This window comes from Theropithecus gelada, chromosome 15, assembly GCF_003255815.1.
Source record: "Theropithecus gelada isolate Dixy chromosome 15, Tgel_1.0, whole genome shotgun sequence".
In the NCBI taxonomy this organism is placed as follows: domain Eukaryota; kingdom Metazoa; phylum Chordata; class Mammalia; order Primates; family Cercopithecidae; genus Theropithecus; species Theropithecus gelada.
The window spans coordinates 19,023,024-19,046,395 of record NC_037683.1 but is presented as its reverse complement, the minus strand read 5'-3'; the positions used below and the strand labels follow the sequence as shown (position 1 = coordinate 19,046,395).

Genomic DNA, 23,372 nt, shown 5'->3' with positions numbered 1-23,372 from the left:
TTCTTCATTCTTAGCCAAAATCCTGCATAGAGCATACTGAGTCCTCAGAGGAGCACATCTGGAGGCACAAGACAGCAATCTGTCCTTCCTTGGTGATGTTAATTTTGATCACTCGATCAAGGCGTTGTCCAATTTCTTCACTGTATAATTACTGGGGTTTTTTGGTCTTCTTTGCAACTAATAAGCAGTCTGTGGGGAGACACTTTGAGACCATGAAAACATTCTGCTCCTCATCAGAATGTTCCCCTAGATTTAGCAACCATGAATGATTCTTAATTGATCCCATCTTTAATGGGATGGTTGCAAAGATGATTTTCCAACTCTAGCAATCCCTCCATTTCACTGGCTGACTCTCAGAATTCTCTCGTCAGCATAGGTCCTCCTTCTCTCCCATGTTCTGATAAATCTATTTACTATTGGTATAGACTCAGATATTTCCATTTTCAAGGGTTTATATTTCATTACTTTATTATTTTGGTGCTCAAATAGTCCTAGATGTTGCCACCGGCAGCCCCTTTTAGCTGCTGACATTTCCCCCAAAGTGCTTTTGACCATTCCTTACTTTCTGGTGTAACAAAATGTCCCAGGCTCACAATGTACCTACCCTGCCCCAGCTCTTGAATTAGTCATTTCTCTGAAAAATCCTGGGGAATGACATTAAGAACCAAGATCTGAGAGCTACTAGAACGGCCTTTCCTCTTGACCTTGTCAGCAGACAGAACTAGGAAAATAAATGCATATATGTGCATATACACATCCGTGTGCACACAAACGTGCATATACACATTCTACAAATCATGGGTTTGCATCTGTACCTCCAATTCCATGGAACCTGAAGTTTAATACCCACCCCCGGGAAGGCAACTCCTGCATCAGGCAAATCAGGAAGAACCTGCAAATGCTCATCAGAGGAGGAGAAAGCAACCTGCAGGAGGGAGAGGTGGAGCTGCTCCCTGCTCTCTGCAACAAGCAGGGCATCCTACAGGAATAGATGAGCCTGCTAACCTGCAACACGGGGCAATGGTGAGTCTTGCTTTGCTGCCCATCAGATCATGTCGGAGATGCAGAACCCTCTTAATGGGTCTTAAATAAATCCTGGAGTGGTTCAAGCGATGTTTCATCAATAAACAGGAGTGTGCTGCTAGGAGAAAGGAGCAGGCTGAAAACAAAAACTTGGAAGGAAAGAATGTCATTGCTGATGGTGGACAACAGAATGCATGTGCTGAAAAGTCAAAGCAGTGATCCATTCTAGAACATTGGCTTGAAGTATCCAAGAATAAGGCAAAAGAGAAATAACTGGAAATTAAAGGGACAATAAATAAATGGGAATATGCTCATTCATGATAATAATTCAAGAAAAGCAAATAAAAATAACAAATACCTATATTTTTTTGTCGAGCAATGTTTAGGTAATAGAAACACCAAAGGAATCAACCTAAAGAGAAAAATACATGAGATTTGTTAAAGAACATGTAGGGGCTGGGGTTCCCTCTGCCACTGCATGTCACATCAGATTGCAAATTTTTTTGAGGGGGTGGTGGGTATCTATCACTTCAAGCATTTATCATTTATTTGTGTTACAAACATTCCAATTATACTCTTAATTTTTTTTTTAAGATGGAATCCTGCTGTGTCACCCAGGAGTGCAGTGGTGTGATATCAGCTCACTGCAGTTTCTGCCTCCCGGCTTCCAGAGATTCTTCTGCCTCAGCCTCCTGAGTAGCTAGGAGTACAGACACTTGCCACCATGCCCAGCTAATTTTTGTATTTTTAGTAGAGACGGGGTTTCACCATGTTGGCCAGGCTGATCTCGAACTCGGGACCTCAGGTGATCCGTCCTGCCTCGGCCTCCCAAAATGCTAGGATTATAGGCATGAGTCATTGCACCGGGCCTAGTTATTTTTAAATGTACAATAAATTACTGTCGACTGTGGTCACCCTGTTATGCTATCAAATATTAGGTCTTGTACATTCTTTCTAACTATATTTTTGCACCCATTAATTATCCCCACTTTCCCCCTCCACCCTCACCCTCACCACCCTTCCCAGCCTCTGGTAACTGTCATTCTACTTCTTATAGCCATGAGTTCAACTGTTTAACTCTTAGCTCCCACAAATGAATGAGAACATGCAAAGTTTGTCTTTCCATGCCTGGCTTATTTCATTTAACATGATGACCTCCAGTTCCACCTATGTTGTTGCAAATGACAGGATCTCATTCTTTTTTATGGCTGAATAGTCCTCCATTGTGTGTATGTACCACATTTTCTTTACCATTCATCTGCTGATGGGCACTTAGATAGATTCCAAATCCTGGCTATTGTGAATTGCCATGTTGCAATAAACATGGGAGGGCAGATACTGCTTCGATATACCGGTTTCCTTTTTTTTGGGTATGTACCCAGCAGTGGGATTGCTGGATCATACGATAGTTCTACTTCTAGCTTTTTGAGGACCCTCCTTACTGTCCTCCATACTGGTTGTACTAATTTACATTCCTACCAACAGTGTATGAGGGTTCCCTTTTCTCTCCACATCCTTGCCAGCATTTGTTATTGCCTGTCTTTTGGATAAAGGCCATTTAAACTGGGGTGAGATGATAGCTCATTGTAGTTTTGATTTGCATTTCTCTGATGGTATTTTATTGGATTTGTAGCTATTGTAAATCTGATTACTGGTGGTATTTTATTTCATTTGTAGCTATTGTAAATGGGATTGCTTTCTTGAGTTCTTTATGAGACTGTTCTGTTGACATACGGAAATACTACTTATTTTTGTGTGTTGATTTTGGATCCTGCAATGTTACTGAATTTATCAGTTCTAATAGTTTTTTGAACTGCTTAGTTTTTTTTTCAAATATACAATCATATAATCTGTAAACAAGGATAATGTGACTTTTTCCTTTCCAGTTTGGATGCTCTTTATTTCTTTCTCTTGTCTTATTGCTCTGGCTAGGACTTACAGTACTGTGTTGAATAACAGTGGTGACAGTGGGCATCCTTGTCTTGTTCCAGATCTTAGAGGAAAGGCTTTCAGTTTTTCCTCATTCAGTATGATACTAGCTGTGGGTCTGTCATATATGACTTCTATTGTGTTGGAGTATTTTCCCAGTTTTTTTGAGGGTTTTATGGTGAAAGGATGTTGAATTTATTAAATGCTTTCTCAGCATCAATTGAAATTATATGGTTTTTATCCTTCATTCTGAAGATACAATATATTACATTGATTTACATATGTTGAACCATCCTCGTATTCCTGGGATTGTAAATGTATATTTATTTATGCTCTCTGTTATTAGGCTGTGGGGCTGAAGTTTTATTCAACCTAGTATAATTATCACCTAACATGATGCTTGGCCTGTGGTAGGCTCAATAAAGGAAAGGCCATATTTCTTAACCACAGAGCAATGAAAGTGGGAATTATTAAAGAGAGCTTATCTGCTGCTTGGAAATTTCATCAAAAGATGAACGGCTAAAGAAAATATCATATACATACATACACACACACATATATATATATACACACACACACATATATACAATGGAACACTATTCAGTCATAAAAAAATGAAATCTTACAATTTTTGGCAACACAGATGAACCTGGAGGAAGTTACATTAAGTGAAATAAACCAGACACAGAAAGAAAATAGTAGTAATGTGTGTTCTCACTCATATGTGGAAGCTAAATAAATTGATATCATAGAGATAGAAAGTTGAATAGTGGTAACCAGAGCCTGGGCAGGGGAGGAGGAAGGGAGGATAGGGAGAGGATGGTTGACAAATACAAAATTACAGCTAGATAGGAGGAATGAGTTCTAGTGTTCACTGAAGGGTGACTATAGTTAACAAGTATTTATTCTGTATTTTCAAATAGCTAGAAGAGAAGATTTTGTGTGTTCCCAACACAAAGAAATGATAAATGTTGGAGATGATGGCTGTGTAAATTACTCTGATTTGATTATTATATTATACATGTATGGAAATATCAGACTGTATAAATATTATTAACTATTGTGTCAATTAGAAATAGAGAAAAGATGAGATGCCAAAAGTAGATTGAATTACATATAAAATTGTAATAGAATAAAATAAGCATAAAAAGCTTTGCATTGGAAAAAAGCTTACCTGCCACTTGGAAATTCAAAATGTATGTAGAAATGTGTGTGGATGTATGTGCATGTGTATGAATGTATGTGTGTGTGTGGGTGTTTATGTGTGTGGATGTGTGCGTGTGTGGATTTGTGTGTATTATGTATGAGTGTATGTGTGTACATGTGTGAGGGGGATGTGTGTGTGGATGTGTGTGTGCATATGTGGATGTGTGTGTGCTTGTATGTGTATGTGTGGGTGTGCTTGTGTGTGGGTGTTTGTGTGTATATGTGTGCTCTTTGTGTGTGGGTCTGTGGATGTCAGTGTACGTGTGGATGTGTGTGACGGTGTGTGTGGATATGTATGCACATGTGGATGTGTGTGCTTGTGTATGTGTGCTTGTGTGTGGGTGTTTGTGTGGATGTGTGTGCGCTCTGTGTGTGTGTGGGTATGTGTATATGTAAGAATGCATGTGTGGATTGTGTGCTTGTGTGTGTGTGCTTGTGTGTGTGTGGGGGGTCTGTGGATGTGTGTATATGTGGATGTGTGTGTGTGGATGTGTGTATATGTGGATGTATGTGTGTGCGCTCCATGTATGTGTGGGTATGTGGATGTGTGTATATGTGTATAAATGTACATGTGGATGTGAGGGTGTGTGTGTGGATATGTGTGAGGGTGTGTGTGTGGATGTGTGTATATGTGTGTGTTCTTTGTATGTATGTTCGCTTGTGTGTGGGTGTGTGGATGTGAGTGTACATGTGGATGTGTGTGAGGGTGTGTGTATTGAGTGTATGTGTGGATGTGTGTGAGGGTGTGTGGATATGTGTGGATTTGTGCTTGTGTGGGGGTGTTTGTGTGTGTGTGTCTGAGTGTATGTGTGGATGCGTGAGGGGATGTGTGTATGGATGCGTGTGTGTGGATGTGTACCAGGTATGCTAGCTGTGATTAAGGTGCTGTGAGTTGGTGTGGGTAGGCATAGCCTCACCTCATTGGGATGCGAATGGGTATCCATGGACATGTTTCTGTGTGTGGTTCTGTCAACGTGTGGTTTGTATACCGGCGTGGGCACGTGTCCCATTTAAGTTTGTGAAGAGGCGTGGTAGGTGTGGTGTGTCACCTGCAGCAGGCAGAAGCCAAGGCCTGTGGCTTCCAGGAGGTGCAGCAGAGTCAGCTGCAATGTGGCCAGGCTGTGGGCTTCTGGGGTTGAGTCCCTCCTGACTGTCCCATCTATAGCCCTACTGTAGCAGGGGGCAGCCTGGTAGGGCAAGGGACAGGGGACATGAGGACAGGGGCAGGGAGGTAGGGAGACACAGGGCAGAGGACGGGGTAGAGGCTGGAAGACAGTGCAATGCCTTGAGATCATCTCTCTGCAAGTTGCACCCAAGTGCAGCCCACAGCGCCCAGCACCTCTCAAACTGCAGCAGGGAGCAAGCTCAAGATCCTCCCACTCCTGTCTCCCTGGAGGTTTGGAAAAATAGTCCTGGCAAGGGGAGGGGGCAACATGCTCATTATAGGAAATAAGCAGCACAATTGCTTTCTGAGAAATCCGCACAGATTTCAGAGCAGCACGGGGGCTTGCGGGCTCTGCGGGCCGTGGAATTCAATATGATATGCTTCAGCCTGTCAGCTAATGGGCTGCGGCTGGACGCCACGTGACCCAGCCTTCCCGGGGACGTTAAATGATGCTGAAAAGTGGCCCAGATTTATTTATTGGGACAGTGCTCCTGCCTGTGGGTGTGTGGGGTAATGACAAGTTATGAAAACAGGTGTGCGTGAGCAAGGGCGGAGGAGCCGGGGATTCCACACTACCCCAGGGCCTCCCTCCTGGCCCTACTGCTGGGTCTGCCACACACTGGGAACATGATGTCCCACCTAGGTGATTCACCTCCCCCTACCCCACCCACAGCATCAGTTTCCCCATCTGTTAAATCCATCCATCCATCCATCCATCCATCCATCCATCCATCCATCCATTATTCCCTCTCACTTGTCATTCATTCATTCCCAGAACACTCCACCTTTTGTGTGCTGAGCCATTTTCTAGATGCTTTGATGCAACTTCCACCAGAAGGACTAGGCATTGCCCTCCGGGAGTTTCAATCCAGCAGGGAGGTGAGATGGCAATTGAACAGCCGCTGTGAGAAGTATTGTCAACCTGGCCTGCTTAAAACCCCTTGAGTGTGTGCCCTTCATCTCCAGGGCCATGCTAAGTTGGAGCTGCCAGCCCTCCCGCCTGGACCCCTGCACCTGCTCCCAGCCCACCCCTCCAAGTACACTCTTGCCCCATCCAAATTGTAAGCTTGGTTATCTTTAAAAACAGAAACCCAATGGTGTCATCCTCTGTGCACTCTACAATGGCAAAGAGAAAACTTGCAATGGGGCCTGTGGGGCCTGGCCCTTCTCCTGCCAGCCTCCCCCTGCCCCAGGTCCTGGCCCTACCCTCTGCTGGTAGTGGAGCCCTGCCTGTCCATCAGCACGTTTCCCTGGCCCTTTGGCTCTGGGCAGCCAAGGGCCACATCTGGTTGTGCCCACACCAGGGCCCTGGGGCCCTGAGCCCTTGGGAAATCCTGATGGCAGTGGTGTTGGTGCCCACCAGGGTCCTCCTAGGATGCCCCTCTGTGGGAGGTCAGGGGCAGGCAGAGAACCTGCTCCCCAGAAATGCCTCAATTGATAATCTGGAAAGCATGCTAGACCTTCCAAATAAAAAGGTCTCCACTGCAGACTTAAGAGGCGCACCGTAATTACCTGGGAAGGGCAGGTCAGCTGCCTTTCTTCAAATGTGCATTTTACAAAGTGTTTAATGGATATTTATATGAAAGAGCAGCCTGTTGGGTAAATGCATGACTGTAAATTAGGCTGAGGCCCTCCCCGCTCTGCTGTGCTGGCTGAGCTTGGCCGTCAATGGGGCCTTCGGTCCCTCCCTCCCTCGTTCCTCCTACATGCAGGTCCTGAGGGCCCCTTCTGTGCCAGACCCTGGCTAGGGTGGGATCCAGATATGAGGAGGCACAGCCCTGCCTGGGGTGTACCTGGTAGAGAGTCACCATGAAGTGGCTTAAAGAGACACACCAAGGGGTGAGGGAGCCATCTGCAAGAGCAGAGGCGGTGTGCACCAACAGGCCCACATGGGGAGGGGCATTGGGGCAGAAGAAGGACCCGGATGCAGTGCTGGCCAGGTGACAGAGCAAGCGGCATTTGGGGAGTGGCAAAAAGAGTGAAGAGCCATGAGGGAGTTCACAAGAGCTGGGCAGGGCTGCCCAGTGGGTCCCTGCAGGGGCGCCACTCAGGTTATCCTTGTGTCCCTGTCCTCTGTGCAGAGTGCAGCCTTCATGGCTGCACGTGGTGTCCTGTTGGTTGGGGAGGGAGGTTGGCCCTGTTGGTTGGGGAGGGAGGTTGGCCCTGTTGGTGGGGGAGGGAGGAGGCTGGGCCCCAAATAGAAAAGACCCCCCAAATCAGGTGAGGAGTTGAGCTGAACCCTGGTGACAGGAAGCTGTTTTCTATCTGCACGGGGGTGACACAATCAGTTTGGCATCCCAGAAAGGCCACTCTGGCAGCTTGTGGAGAACGGGCTGCAGGCGGAGACAGTTGGCTGCCAGAAAATGGCCCATGTAGAATACATATTTTTCAAAACTATGGCAAAAGGCTAATTCTTTTCATCTGCAAAGATGCTACAAATCAACAAGAAAAGGACCAGTGGAAGAATGGGTGAAGAAAGAGGCTCAACTGCATTCATAAGAAATGAACATTCAGGCCGGGCACAGTGGCTCACACCTGTAATCCCAGCACTTTGGGAGGCCGAGGTGGGTGGATCACGAGGTCAGATCGAGACCACCCTGGCCAACACGGTGAAACTCTGTCTCTACTAAAAATACAAAAAAAGTTAGCCGGGCATCCTGGCATGTGCCTGTAGTCCCAGCTACTCGGGAGGCTGAGCCAGGAGAATTGTTCGAACTCGGGAGGCGGAGGTTGCAGTGAGCCGAGATCGCGGCACTACACTCCAGCCTGGGTGACAGAGAGAGACTCCATCAGAAAGAGAAAGAAAAGAAAAGAAAAAAGAAAAGAAAAGAAAAAAAAGAACGAAGGAAGGAAGGAAAGAAAGAAGGGAAGGAAGGAAGGAAGGAAGGAAGGAAGGAAGGAAGGAAGGAAGGAAGGAAGGAAAGGGAAGGGAAGGGAAGGGAAGGGAGGAAGGAAAGAAAGAAGGAAGAAAGGAAAGAAGGAAGGAAGGAAGGAAAGGGAAGGGAAGGGAAGGGAGGAAGGAAAGAAAGAAAGAAGGAAGAAAGGAAAGAAAGAAGGAAAGAAAGAAGGAAGGAAGGAAGGAAAGGAAGGAAGGAAGGAAGGAAGGAAGGAAAATTCAATCTGTGATGAGATGCTGCCATGTTTTTTATTTATCAACAGGTGAAAGTTGGCATTCTCACAATACACTGTGTTGGGGAGGGCGGGAAGTACAGAGCACTGGCTCCTCTCATACATCTGGTGGGGCCTAAAGGTGGTCCAACTTAATTGGAGGACAATATAGCAGCAATATTGATTGCAGCTTAAAATGCACGTACCCTTTAACCCAGTGATTCCAGTTCTAGGACACATCGTACATGCACATAAATGCATGTGTCAGAAGAGTCTTGCAACACTTTTTTTGTAATAACAGAAACCCAGAAACAATGGGGACCATTTAAGTAAACTACAATATTATACATAACTAGAGTGCATCGTATAATGGCAGGCCATGACACCATTATCAAACGGAGACCCCGACCAGGCGTGGTGGCTTACGCCTGTAATCCCAGTACTTTGGGAGGCCGGGGCAGGAGGATCACTTGAGCCCAGGAGTTCGAGAACAGCCTGGGCAATATGGTGAGACCCCATCTCAATATTTAAAAAATAAAAAGAATATGGAAAGGGAGTGAACATTTTCTGGCTGGCCCTGAAGCAGAGAGCTCTTTGCCCTGCCCTGAAGGCCCCTCTCTTAATGAGACTTTTGTCCCCTCCCCACCTATCAGGCACCAGGTCGAATGCAGCCTGTGAGTGCAGAGAAAGAGCTAACAAGAGTGGCCTTTCTGGACTGAGCTGAAGCCTGGCGCTGCCCTGACAGCTTTTCTCCCGACCATGGGGTCGGGAGTCCAGGCTTTGGGGTGGCCCCTCTGGGGGTCATTTGCTCACAAGTCAGTGGCCACAGGTGGTTGAAGCCAAGGGACTTTCTGACCTGCAGTCATGTGGCCAGCTGTTTCCTTCTCCAGTCAGTGGGGCTCTGCACCTGCCCTGGGCTCAAAGCTTCCATGGTGGCCATGTGACCCGGGCAGGGTGGCCTTCTGCGGCCTTGGGCAAGACTCGTAACTTCTCCAAATCTGTTTCCTCAGCTGTATAAGGGGTGAAATTCCACCTGCCTTGCCATGATGGCTGGGGTGACGCTGGCGCCTGGGACAAAGTTGGTCCTCAGCACATGGTCACCTTTTTCTCCACCAGCCTCCTCTCGCTCACTGCCTGGCCCATTTACCCCAGAGAAGGAGGCTGTCTCAGTGATCTCAATGTTGCTCCCTATGTCCCTTCTGCTGTTACCTTGCTGCCAAGCACAACAGCTCTCAAAGGTTGGATCCTCTTGGGCAACCCTAAGTCCTGCCTGCTGTGTGAACCTCACTGAGTTAGGACGTTTCTTCCAGGACTTTGAGTTCAAAGGCTTTGCAGACAGGTTGCTATTCGAGGTCTCTCCCAGGGCCTCCACTTCCACATGTGCCCGGAGCCCATCCCCTCTGCCAGAGCCGCCTGCTGCTGCAAGGGGGCCTTCAACACCACGGCACAGCATAGCTGTTTGGAGAGTGGGCTCTGTGAGGCCAAATTCCAAAACCCGCCTGGGCACGGACAACCTGCACCACCTCGGGCACGCCACTGCACGTCAGTTTTGAACCTCAGCTTCCTCTACTGTAAAGCAAGGCGATAACAGGAGTAACCACCCGAGCCTGTTTCTCAGATTAAATGAACTAACGCCATAATGTGCCCTGCATGGGTCTCGGCCTTGTGTGTGCGAGACCCTAGCCATGAATTGAGAATGTGCTTTACATGTCCCCACCCCCACTGTCTATGTTAATTGTGACAGAACTTCCAGCAGCTACAGGAGAAGCCCGATGTTCACAGGGTTCATTGCCTGTGAATCCTTGGCTTTGCGCAAGGCCTGCCCTCCTCAGCAGGGAGCCAGGGGAGCCTGGCTCATCGATGCAGGGTAACTGGAGAGGGCTTGGCCAGAGCCCCCTCTCTAGGCCAGATGGCCCCCTGGAGCGTGGTCTCAGTGCTCTGCTCCGGCCTGGGAAGGGTCGGCACTCTTTCCGGGACCTCCAGCCCCTACCTCCTCAGGGGAAAATGTCAGCCGGCTTTGGACTCAGTTTTCCAGGTGATGGGGAAACTGCCCGTGGAGCTTGGAGCTGAGCGGTACCCAGGCCACAGAGCCTAGGATTGGCTTTCTTGGCGGGAAGGCACAAGATTCCCCTAGCTCCCCTGTGGCTCTGGAGTCAGGAGATCCACGTGACCTCCATCTGCTCCAACTCAACCGAGAAAAGGCGATGCGGGCGGGGGCGCTGTGTGCGGCCCAGAGAGAACCATGGTCATTTCCTTGGCGCAACCATTTTTTGTGAAGATTGAAGGGGAGAAAAACGTTATTCTACTGAAACAAATAGGAATTGTGGCAAAAACAACTCTATGTGTTCACCAAATCTCATTTTATTTTTGTCTGCTTGGGTGCCCAGGAAGGGCGCATGTCCCACTGTCCCAGCACTTCCATCCGGGCCGCGGGACTGGCTTCTGGCCAAGGGCTTGTGGGAGGAGGTGGAGTCAGCCCCTCCCTGAACAGCATCCCCTGAGGACCCCTCCTGCCCTCTCATCTTGCCAGAAGCAACTGGGAGGCGTGGTTGAGGAGAAAGAGACCAGCGCCTCTCTGTGGAGAGCCATCCTGAGATCCAGCAGACCCACATGAACCTTTGATTTCGCACGAAGTAAACCTCCGCTGTGTTAAGCCACGGAGCCCCGTGGGTTTGTTGTCTTTTCAGGGTAGCCTAACCTAGCCTGGCTAATATGCGGATGTCATATCGAGCAGAATGCAGTATTTACAGGACTTTTAAAGCTAAAACAAGTGGCTTCAAATAAATGTCTGCTTGTAGCTGGCCTCTCTGGGACATGCCCTCAGGTTTCTGACCTGTCAACGTCTGGGGTCAGTCTCCTCCCAGCACAGCTGGCGATGGATCCAGTGACCCACTGATGCCACCCCTCCTCCCCCGCCGCTGGCTCTGGAAATAGCTCAAAGCAGGTTTATTTAAGTGGTGGGTGAGGAGCTATGACGGGAAATTCTTCAGTGGATCCTGTCATCCACCCTGGGTATCAGATGATTAGCGCCCAGTGACAGGTGAGCCCAGGGCCGGGCGCGGAGGCTTCCAGCAGCCGTTCTACCAGGGGCGACAGAGGCCAGGCGATGGACTAGATGTCTGTGTCCCTCCCAAATTCATCTGATGAAATCCTAGCTCCTTTTAGGGAAGTGGGCCCTTGGGAAGTGACTAGGTCATGAGGGTGGAGCCCTTGTGAACAGGAATAGTGCCCTGGGAAGAGACCCTAGAGATCTCTGTCACTCTTCCTACCATGTAAGGATACAACCGCTCTGCAAACCTGGAAGAGAACCCTCGCCAGGACCCAACCATGCAGGGACTGTGATCTTGGACTCGCAGGCTCCAGAACTGGGAGAAATAAAATTTCTGTTGTTTATCCGCCGCCCAGTCTACGGTACTTTGTTATAGCAGCACAAATGGATTAAGACACCAAGCCAATCTCCGGAGGGGGGTGTCACAGCTACTCCCTGGGCCCAGTGTGAGCCAGCCCAGCACCTGAGCACCGGTGCCAGCATGACACACACATCCTCCAGGGCAGGGCCTGGGGTCCCAGCTGGGCTCAGGTGACCTTGGATGAGTTACTTTTGGGCCCCCAGCTTAGTGAAAACCTGCAATTTACCCCACAAGTAAAAAATTAAAAAGGATGATGGCATTTTAAGCTTTTTTTCTTACATGCAACCCCAATATATAAAACAGCTAGCTGAGCTGCTCTAAGATTCCGTGGGATCTAGCTTGAAAACCCCTGGGCCAGAGGCTCTCTGGGTTCCCTTCTGTAGGTATTTGGTGAGGTGATGGGCTGAGGGTGGTGCTGGCTTCCGCCCCATCCCTCTGATCACACAGGGCAAAACCAGTTCCTTCATTGAAGAGGCCTTAACTTATGTCCTAATTTGCTGGGTATTGGGGGCAAGACCCCTCCCCTCTCTGGGCTTCCCTTGCCTCATGCGTAATATTGAAAGGCAGGCATCAGCAGCTGCGGATACACCCTTATTGTAAAGCCCATCAAGTAAGAATGGGAAAGCTGCAGTTGTCTGGGTTAAAGACAGAGGTGGGGCCTGAGCCCTGAGGGGATCCTGTGGGGCAGGCAGCATTGTGAAAGGGCTCCTTGTGGCCTCCACAGTCCCCACTCCATCCTCCAAAGACATGCCTGGCCCAAGCCAGCCCTAAGCTCTCACATTGCCCTAGCTGCCTCCCCTCCAGGCTGCAGGGCCACGGGCAGGCAACCCCGGGTTTCTCCAGCAGAGAGTGGCATGACAGCTCTGCCACACTGCAGTGCCATGACCTGTGACACAGGAGCCTGGGACCGAGGTGCTGGTACATCTGAGGAATGTGCAGAATCTGAATGGGTCATTAAAAAGTGAACTGGGATCCAGAGGACCACAGGGGTTACCCGTGGGAACAGGGCCTACCTAAGTGGCCTTCCTGGGCGTCGGGGGGGAGCCATGTGAAATGAACCTTTCTCTGATGCCAATGGGTGAGGGGATTTCCAGGGAGCTGGGGTCTCACTTTGTTTTTAACTCAAGGCCATCTGCTTTCCACTTGCCAAATATTCTGAAATATTCAGAGCAGATACATGCTGCGCCCCAAGGGTAGAAGGGGAGGAGGGGTGATAGGAGGAGGAGGGGCCTCCGTTCCAGGGACAGAGCCGCCAGCAGCCCCAGGAATCGCCTCTTTGGTGCAGGGTGAATGGTTTAGTTCTCTAGGGAGGCACCTGCCTCTAGCTTTCCCCGTGAGGGTGAAACGTGCAATGCTCACTGGCCTAGCCCGAGTGGAGCACTGTGGCTCCCCTTGCACACGGGAAGCTGTAAGGGGCTATCCTCTCTCCCAGGGCAGCCAGAGTCTCTGACCAAACTCTAGGTACAGATCCCTCCCTCCCTATGGGAGACTGTCCCCAGCAGATCAAGGGTTGAAAGATTTTCCAAACCCCTCCCTCTGCCTCCCCCAGGATCTCACAGTTTCCTTGAGGCAATATTTAGCTTCCTAGGCAAATATTAAGCATTAAGGGAGAAAAAAAATTAAAAGGTGTCCTTTTCTCACAACTGACCCCAAGTGAACAAGCATTGTCCACCCCGGTGGATTTGCTGTCAAAAATTATCGTGCAGAACAAACTGTCAGTACTTCGCAGTCGTTTATACAATGAGCCTGTGTTTAGCAACACTCAGCTTCGTTTTATTATTGCGTTTTACGAAGTTGCCAGGACAACTGAGGCCAAGTAACAGAACCTTGACTTTATGCGCCATGAAAATTTAATAAAGAATTTTTAAAGGCTTTTAAGAGGCAGGAGCTGCAGTCTCTTAAAGGCAGAGCTCAGCACAGAGCCGGCAGGGCTGGAGCATGTGAGGTCTTTCACCAGACCTCCAGGAGCCTCCGCTGTCAGGGGCGTGGAGGTGGGCAGACGTATTTCCTGGCATCCGTCTTGTTTCCACATGTCGAGACCCTTCCTTTTCTCAACAGACACATATTAAGACACTTTCCAGGTGCCAAGTCCCACACCCGGCTCTTTACATACATTACGACGTGATCCCCACTATCTAGGCAAGGAACAGGGATCAGAGAGGTAAAGTCACTGGCCCATGGTCATTTAGGGAGAGTGCAACAGACAGAACAAAGTTCATATGAAGGTCTGACTGCAAAGCCCTCGCTTTCCAGAACAGTTCACAACCTCCTCTGGGATTGTTGGCCCTCACTTTGCCCATTCTGATGCAAGAGGTTCTGAAGGGAAAATATCCCTGCGGTCTGCGAGAGGCCTCGGGGAGAAGACAGTGTTCTGTGGCCCAAGACTGGGTCCTGGTTGGAATCTTAGCAAACACCTTCATGTTGGAGGAAATGTTTCCTGTGAGGCTCTTGGTAAGCACAAGACACTACTGCAGGGCTGCAAAGAGCCCTTTCCACTCCGCTCTCTAAGTAACACTCGGAAGCCAATCACCAGAAATGAGAAAAACATCGCAATTTTGACATTTTCTATCAAAGCTTATAGGTACTCTGTGTGTGTGTGTGTGTGTGTGTGTGTGTGTGTGTGTGTGTGTGTGTGTGTGTGTGTTTAAGCATTATGCTATGTGGTTTTCCCAGTTATATAAAAATCAAGACATTGGGCTACTAGAGATAAAGGTAATTGAAGATGTGGCCTATTCTGCTGAGCTCCTTCATCTCCGGGAACAGAAAAAAATTTAGACTTATTTTGTGAGGGAGAAATTCATATGCCATATGGGAAAATTTCTCTCACATTCATCAAACCAAATGGGAGACTGGCAAAAATATCCATCAAGGCGAGGTGGATTTCAGGTTAATACACACGGTGGTGAATGATCCCTCCGTGTGAGGAGGACGGTGCTCTCGGCCATGGGGAATGCCAGCTCCCTACCGGGAGAGCCATCATTTCTGAGCTTTCAGGGAAGATACTCCTGTGCTGGCCATTGCAAGCCCAATTCTCAATTATAGGGCCAAGGAGTAGAGGACATTAGTCAAGAAATGGGAAAAAAATTAAGCTATTCTGGAGGGACACTCTGCCAATCACAAGGCACATTCCGGGTGTCAGAGGAGCAGCAGGAATCATTTCTCAGCCTACGAATGTCTTTAAACATGTGGGAATGAAGGGGAGGTGGGGGGTGGCGGGGGACGGCAGGAGGAGCTGACCAGTGTGGTTTTGTCTGTCTTGATGGATAACATTATTCAAGAAAGAGTTTTACCTTCATCCCTTCACTTTGTAGGAAGCCAGTAGCCAGGCTGAAGATAACGCTACGTTTGGGCAGCGCCTTGGTTTTACAAAACACTTTCACACTGATGACATTTTCTGCGATCTCGTCTTATGCACCCAAAGATCAAGTGAGACAGGACTGGCCACTCTCACTAAGTGGCTGGGAGATCTGGAGCCCTTGGGGTGTACCCACAGAGCCTTCCTGGGGTGCTCGGCAGGAAGAGAACAGATCAGAGAGCCTTAAGCTAAGTCCCCAGAACTGAGTGGAGCAAACACCCAGCCTCTGCGGGACGTGGGTTTCCACACCTGCAAAATTGGATGTTTTGGGGAGTGTTAAGGCACCGTGCAGAACCGAGGAAGTGCCGAGGAAGGAGTGTGGGATCTGGAGCCAGCTGGGGGCCTCAGGCGGATCCTGGCTCTGCACTTCACCAGCACGAGACCTCGAGACCTCAAGACCTCGGTCAGTCACTAAGCCTCCTGGAAGCCAGTTCCCCGCCCCCGGGTAAACAGAGTGCCCAGTGATCCTCATTCTTCGTTGGGTTGAATGGATCTAGAAGTGCTTTGTAAACTGGGAAGCATTGAGCATGTGCTGATAAAAACACGTAGGAAAGGGCCTGGGGTCTAGAAAGGCATGGAACACCATTTCAAGTGTCTGTGCCCCTATCCTCCCACTCCATCCGCCTGACTACCTACATGCACGTCAGGAAGACCTGCTGAGAGCTCAACAACCCCACACCAACTCAGGGCAATGCAGAGTTGAAAGGAGGCTGGCCAGCTGGCTGGAGGGGTGTTAGTGAGGACCGTCCAGCCTGGCGTCCTGTCTCTGAGATTGAGAGGGGGTGCCCATGGGTACGCAGCCCAGGCCTGGCCACAAAGGGCCGTGGATAGACACCTAGAGTCAGATGGACACAGGGCAGCTGCCATGTCCCAGGGAGCCAACAAGGCAGCCGGGGATGTAGAGATGTTCAGCAGATCAGCTTGGCAAGGTTTAGAAATCTGTGCTTCTTAAAGACACCCGCAGGCGAAGCGGAGAACAAGCGTGATAACACTGTCTCCTCTCCCGGGGTCTGCTAAACGTTCCTATTCACAGCAAGCACCTGCTGGCCCCTGCTCTGTGCCAACATGGACCCAGCACATGCCTGACCCTGCAGGAACTCACAGCTGGGTGGGAACCAATGCTGTGGTCCCACAGTGCACGCGCCAATACAGGAACTTTCCAGTTCTTGGAAGTAGAAGGAAGAAACCGCTCACTCTGTTTGGGGGATTGCAGCAGGGACACTGGAACTGAACTGAAAGTCTGTTTGCCACTGGGCAGAGGAAGGTCATCCCAAGCAGAGGGGCCAGCAAGACAAGGGTGGTGGGAAATAGCACATCCTCCTCCTGTCTCATGACAACAGATACGAACAGTCCTGGGAGCAGGGGTCGGACAGGGGCTCAGGGAGGCTGCAGAGGTGCAGGTCTCAGGTGTGGGCCCTAGGATGGAAAGAAAGAAAGGGTGCCAATGAGGGCTGCTTTCAATAGGTGACTGGACGTCAGCTCTGTGGCTCTCCAAGTTCCTTCCAGATTGATGGGGATGGAGGGTAGGGTGGAGGGGTAAGAGGCAGGGAGGCAGTGGAAGCCCAGGTGAGAGACCATGTCTGAGTTCAGGGGAGTGGACAGAAGCCGGGAGGAGAAGTAAGAGGAATCCAAGTGGTTCGTTTCAGGGATGGACGCTTCTCTCTCCTGAGGCCCTGCCTCTGCCCATGGGGAGGGGTCTGTTGGGACCAGCACTTGCTAACAGCTGCACTGAATACAGCGGGTCTTTATAAGTACCCATTGCAGACTCCATTTTGGCCAGGCCGTGAGGACAAAGCTCCTGCCCCTAACAACAGAAACGCTGAAGCTGTGCCCCTAGGAGGTTGGAAGGAAGGGAGCAGGTAGGGTCAGCATGGCAGGAGCAAGGAGGCTGCCCAGGGGCACACCCAAAGAAATGGTGGGTGAGCCCCACTCTGTGGGTCTGCCCTGTTCTCTTGATGCTTCCCTTCCCAGATTGATCCCACTAACTTGTCATACTTGGATGTGAAACCCCAAACTGAGCACAGGCTGAGCCTGATCTTCTTACCCGTTCATTCCAAGCCCCCAGAGTGCCCAGCTCTTCAGGAACTCAGCCAGTGGACTAGGGAGAGGATCCGTGTGGCTGGACTGTGTGTGCATTGAGGGTGGGGAGAGACAGACATCAGTAGGAGGGGGATGGGGCAGGAGAGGGGTAGGGAGAAGACGCTAGAGATGGATCCTGAGGGCCCTTCCAGGGACAGAGCTTATCCTGCAGCAAAGCACAGGGGTGCCCAGCTATGTGCCTCTGGGCCGGCCGGACTGCCGGCTCTGCTTCCTGTCCTCTTAGAGGAAGAAACCATCTGCTTTTGCTATTGCTTCAATTACATCCAATAAAACGAGTGGCCGATTACCAAAGGGGTAAACACAGTGGGGCTTCTTATTAGGAACAGAGGAGGCGGGGTGAGTCAGCTATCACTCATTCTGATAATGGAGCAGCCTCTGGTTGAACTGAAAAGGGGCAATCTGTCACGACTGGCCTCTCATAAAACCACAGCCTCGTTTCTCTAACAATCACCAGGGAGGCTCGCTGCCCTGCGGGTGGGTGGGGCTATCAGGGCCTTGTCTGCAGAGGAGGGGGCTGTTCCCGGGATAAAGGGGCCATGGTGGGCGGAGCGGCCCGCCTTCAGATGATGGCAGGGGTGGGAGAGGCCCTCACCAGGAGAGCTGATGTTTTCATATCACCCCAGACAAGGTGGCTGGAATTCAACCTCTTGATTTTATTTTTCAAAATATTCAACGTGCTTCGTTGGTTTTAGACCTGAACATTGCACTCCACTTTGGCAAGCAAGTGCTTTCTGAAGACCAATTTCAAGAAACGGTGTCACGTGAGAGTTTTGTTAAGACTTTTGGTGGCTCCCAGCTGATGACAAGTGTGCCCAGAGGTGCTTACTCTGGTCTTTCTCTGGAAAATCCATTTGTTCTGCCAAAAGGGACTGGGAGAGCTACATGGGGACTTCAAACATTGTTTCTCACACTGGACCATTTAGGAGCCCTGATTGCCTTGTCCCATGCCACCAGACCGTGACGGACCCCAGGCAGCCCTGCGCGGAGTAGAGCTGCAGGATCTCTACTTGGAGCTGAATTCATGCTCACCCAGGGACAGGGAGCCGAAGACAGACACACCTAGACCAAGTCCTGACTACGTGGCCTCATGGGCCTTCCTTTCCTCATCTGAAAGGGGAGCAGCGTTACAGACCTGCCCTAGTACCTGGGGAACTGAGCCGATGACACCTCCACAGCACCCCATGTAGAGGACACTCGACACACTTCAGGAGGCACATCCTGCCTGTGCTGCCTTCCCACTTGTCCTGCCTTCTGCTTGGGAAAATAAAGTCATTGCAAAAGTCTGCTGTCACTGAACACCCCAGAGTGGGCTCTGCAGGGCTCAGTTCCACGGCCCCTCTCGGCTGGGGAAGGGCAGCGGCCTTTGGGCTCTGCTAGCAGCAGGGAAGGGGCGCTGCACGGAAGCCACACCGCGGGGGAAACAGGTTTTCCTCCTTGAGAAGATGAGCTCCTGGCAAGAAGGAGCACCAGGCAAGGATGAACAGAGCAGCCCCTGCTCTGAAATCGCTTGCCAACAATTGGAGACATCTTGGATTAACAACCTTGTCTTTGGGTTTAAAAATATTCTGGGGAGGGCGGATTCAAGTAACTTGTTTCCACAGATGCTTTTGAGTACCGGTTATGAACCAGGTCAACTGCTCTTATTAGTTTGGGCCAGGAGTCAGGACAGGATGTTGGAAGGAAGGAGGAGAAAGTCTCAGGAGTTTGTTTGGGATGCACCTCTGCCTCCCAGGACCCTCTCCCTTGCCATGCACTACCAGCATTTTCTGAGTCCTTCTGTGCACCACACCAGGCACAGTACTAGTGTCTCAAAGACTTTTCTCCACCTCACTTGGAGCATGATCATTGGCTCTTCCCAGGGCCTCTCAGCATCCTTTAAAAGGATCCCCCAGGAAAGGGCCACATTAACCTCAAATCCAACCACACTCTGGAGAGCGTGGCTTTGCCAAGTCCTGTCTGCCTGTCTTCAACGGGCCCTGGACCTTGACATGCCCAAGGCTGTTTCCAAAATGCCACGTTCCGCTGCCTCAGGCGTTTCCTCTGAGCGGGGGCTACCTGGGGATACAGATGGAGACAAGGAAAGGGTCCCATGGAAGAGAAAGCACGAGCTCCCCTGTCCCCGGCACCAGGTCTGACATACTAGTGTATGTCCTCTTGCTCTGGTTCTTATCCATGTCTGATTTCCTTCCCTCATCCAGGGCTCCCAGCACAGTGCTGGGCATGCAGGGACCCCTGGCAGTGCTTGTTGTGGACACACTGGCCACGTGACCAGCACCCCACCTATGCAGGGGCCCACTCAGACTATCTGGTCAGGGAGGCTAAAGATGGGATTCCTGCTTTGGGGTCACAGTCAAACAAAATCAAACAAAATGACCTCCGAGGCTCCTGCCAGCTCTGAGGCTCCAGGAGTCTTAGTTACTTCTTAATTAATTATTTCTTAATTAATAACAAACCAAACATTGCAGCAACAGGCAAAGCTAATGAACTAAATGAGGTTAATCTGTTCACTACACCCATGTAGCACATGCCTGGGATGGGAGATTCGCAGACGCCTACTTGATATTTCCACTTCCTTCTCTCGGAACGGGACGGAGGAAATAAACACGACGTTCTCGGGCTTTTCCCGGTGGGCACGTGGAGGCCCCGGCAGCAGATCCCAACACTCGGCTTCCTCTCCACAGCTCCGGGCCTTAGGACCGACTGTGTCCTGTGCCCCAAACACAACAGATTTGCCCCAGTTGGTGCTTCCTGTGAGCCCAGAATAGAAGGTGCCATCTGTCATGTTTTAGATGTCACATGTCCACTGATGACTCGAAAACAGGGTGTATCACCAGGAGGTGTGAGGAGGAAGGCAGGTGAGAACCAGCCAGCCTGGTGAAGCACAGCTCAGACGCACACAGAGACAGTTCGTGGGGACCTCAGCCGGGCCCCTCGGCAGCCTGCCTGCCATTCCTCTGCAGGCAGAATGCCTGGGGCTCTCCAGCCCTGAAAGCCGCTCTGGTCTTCCGTCTTCGGGAGGACAGAGTGGCCCTCAGGACAGGGTATGTCGGGGAAGGGAGAGCTTATTGGCGCAGCTGGTGCGGGGTGGGGGGTTGTCCCCTGCTGGCTGGGCCGATGGGGAGGGCTCCTGGGGAGTGGCACGGTGCGGGGGCCGGCCCCCCGACGGGACGCCTCGGCCACACACCAGGCGCTTTTCATCCAGCAGGGACAGGTGGTACTCGCAAAGGTCGATCAGCGAGGCCACCTGCTCATGAAGTGGCAGCATCTTGAACTTCCTCTGAGCCAGGACAAAGAAAGCTTCTACGAAGGCCTGCAGACACATCCCTGTGAACAAAGAGACTGGATGAGGGGGTGCACACAGCTGCCCTGCGCCGCCCTGGGAAGGCCCATCCCCAGCCACAACGGTGTCAGCAAGAGCTAGCCCTGCTCCCCACCACCGTCTCCATTCCAGAAACTCCTAACAGGGCTAACTCACAGAGTGCCCACCAGGCCAGCCGTGCCCACCAGGCACTAGCTGGGCATTTTACGGCCATGTGCAGACCCAATCGCTCACACAGCCCTGTGAAGCAAGTTCGATTAACCCTATTTTACAGATGAGGAAGTTGAGTCTCAGGGACATGGAGAGACCTGGGGAAAGTTATATAAGATTTAAACTTAGCTCAAAGCCTTGTAAAATGTCCACAATGAAATGCCCCCATTAAAACCCAGCTCCCGGCCGGGTGCAGTGGCTCACGCCTATAATCCCAGCACTTTGGGAGGCCAAGGTGCGTGGATCACTTGAGGTCAGGAGTTTGAGACCAGCCTGGTCAACATGGAGAAACCCCATCTCTACTAAAAGTACAAAATTTAACCGGGCATGGTGGCACATGCCTATAATCCCAGCTACTCAGGAGGCTAAGGCAGGAGAATCATTTGAACCTGGGAGGCAGAGGTTGCAGTGAGCTGAGATCGTGCCACTGTACTCCAGCGTGGGTGACAGAGCGAGACTCCATCTCAGAAAACAAAAATAAAAAAAAAACCCAGTTTCTTAACTTTTATAATCAGGGAACAAGGTTATGAAGACATGAAGATAAACCCGGTTTGACAGCAAAATTCTATCTGATAATAGAGATGCTGGTTACATGGGTGTGTGCATGGGTGTGTGCTTTTGTCAAAATGCACTCAAATTGTGCCTTAAGGCTCATGCATTTTGCTGTCTGCAAATTTTACCCCCAAAAGTAAAATAAACCCAACTGTCATTTCTCTGGCCCAAATTGTATTCTGGAAAGAATAAATAGTCATGTCTACAACACCCCTGGAATGCTCTACCCTGGCTTTGTCTTATAATCGTCTACTTATCTTTGGGACCTGAGCTCAAAATCACTCATTCAGGAAAACCTTCCCTGATCCCCAGTTTAGACCTGGCCCCTGGTACAGGATTCCTGCACTTCTCTTTGCAGCACCGGCTGCGGCTTGCTCTGTGTCTGTTTGTGTGGTCTCCATCCTCCTCTCTGGACTGTGCGCTTCCTGTGCTGCCCAGAGGTGCTCAATATAGATGAATGAGTGAGTGGATGAATGGGTGCATTGACGCTAGGTGCTTTACCGACACTGCCACTAATTCTCACAATACCTTTATGAGGTCAATATTATTGTGCCCCATCTTACAAATCAAGAAACTGATGGCCGGGTGCGGTGGCTCATGCCTGTAATCCTAGCACTTTGGGAGGCCAAGGTGGGCAGATCATGAGGTCAGGAGATCGAGACCATCCTGGCCAATATGGTGAAACCTCATCTCTACTAAAAATACCAAAACTAGCTGGGTGTGGTGGTGCGTGCCTGTAATCCCAGCTACTCAGGAGGCTGAGGCAGGGGAAACACGTGAACCAGGAAGTTGGAGGTTGCACTGAGCCAAGATTGCGCCACTGCACTCCAGCCTGGTGACAGAGCGAGACTCCGTCTTAAAAAAAAAAGCAAAAAACAAAACAAAACAAAAAAAGCTGCTGGAGAAGTTAAGTAACTTCTCTAAGGTCACACAGCCAGGGAAGAGTGGCCTGGAAATTCAAACTGACTCCCAAGTTTTTTAAGTAAGTTGTTAAAAACTCAGTTAAAAGTTTCAACTGCCTGAAAGGGTCTGAGTCTTCCCAATGTCCAAGTAAAACTGGGACCCTGGGATCTAAACCTATAGGAGTCCCTGAGCTCCTTGGGAAAGGTGACAGTAAGGCTGAACTGAACACCACGTGGCATTTTAGATTAGGCTGGTGTTGACTCTGAAATCCACACCTTCCTGGTGACTGTGCATTATTTACCTGCTTCTGGCACTGGGGGCAGAAGGCTGGCCTAGAGTTTGTAGATCCTGGGTCACATACAGACCCTGGGATCCCAGAGCTATTTTTGCCTTGGGAACCTGAGCTGAGCAAAGAAGTTGTGTTTTGTCTCCCTCCTAGTCCATCAAAGCTCTTGGGCTTGGGTTCTCTTGACTCCAGACATCCTACAAGGCGGCTGCTCTGTTTGATCCTGATAGAAGGAGTTGTTAAAATGGGTTTTACACCAGGGTTACTTTTAATGTAAACAGCAGCCTGGGATAGGCAAAGACACAGGGGAATGGGAGCCTTGGTCTGACTCAAGAGACAGATGTTTCCTAATCACCAACTCTGGGCCAGGGCTCTCATAGGCTGGGCGTGTGCCCGTGTAAGTATGTGCATCTGTGTGTGTGTGAGACAGTCGGGTGGGAGGGTCAGATACACACAGACTGAGAAGATTAGGATCTAAAGCCAGAGAAACCCAGTCCCAGCTCTCTACTTCCCAACTGTGTGATCTAAACAGCACCACTCAAAGTGTGGCAGGCTGACAGTGCTAAGCCCACGAACTGTGTGTCCCTGGTCCCTGACAAGATAAGGAGCTTGGGCCAGAATGTTAATCACGGTCCTCATCAATCACATTGTTTAGTTCTGTTGACAGTATTTAGTATAATAGCACGTCTTCCTCTATAAAGGAAACAGCATGCTGTCTACATTCTGGCTCAGGCCTCTTGTCCAGGACTGTGACAGTCTATGGGTTACAACTTTGAGTAACTCTGCTCTGCAAAGCCCTTCCCAGC

General features: G+C 50.1%; 1 protein-coding gene across 1 annotated transcript in view; it reads right to left on the bottom strand.

Moving 5' to 3' along the window:
• Positions 1-19,670: 19,670 nt before the first annotated feature.
• The window catches only part of TTLL11 (tubulin tyrosine ligase like 11), a 268,572-nt gene continuing 264,870 nt past the window's right edge, over positions 19,671-23,372 (bottom strand). Inside the window, exon 9 of the mRNA XM_025359662.1 lies at positions 19,671-20,620. Within this exon, the coding sequence (XP_025215447.1) occupies positions 20,328-20,620 (293 nt within the window). The 3' untranslated portion in view covers positions 19,671-20,327. The remainder of the gene's footprint in view (positions 20,621-23,372) is intronic.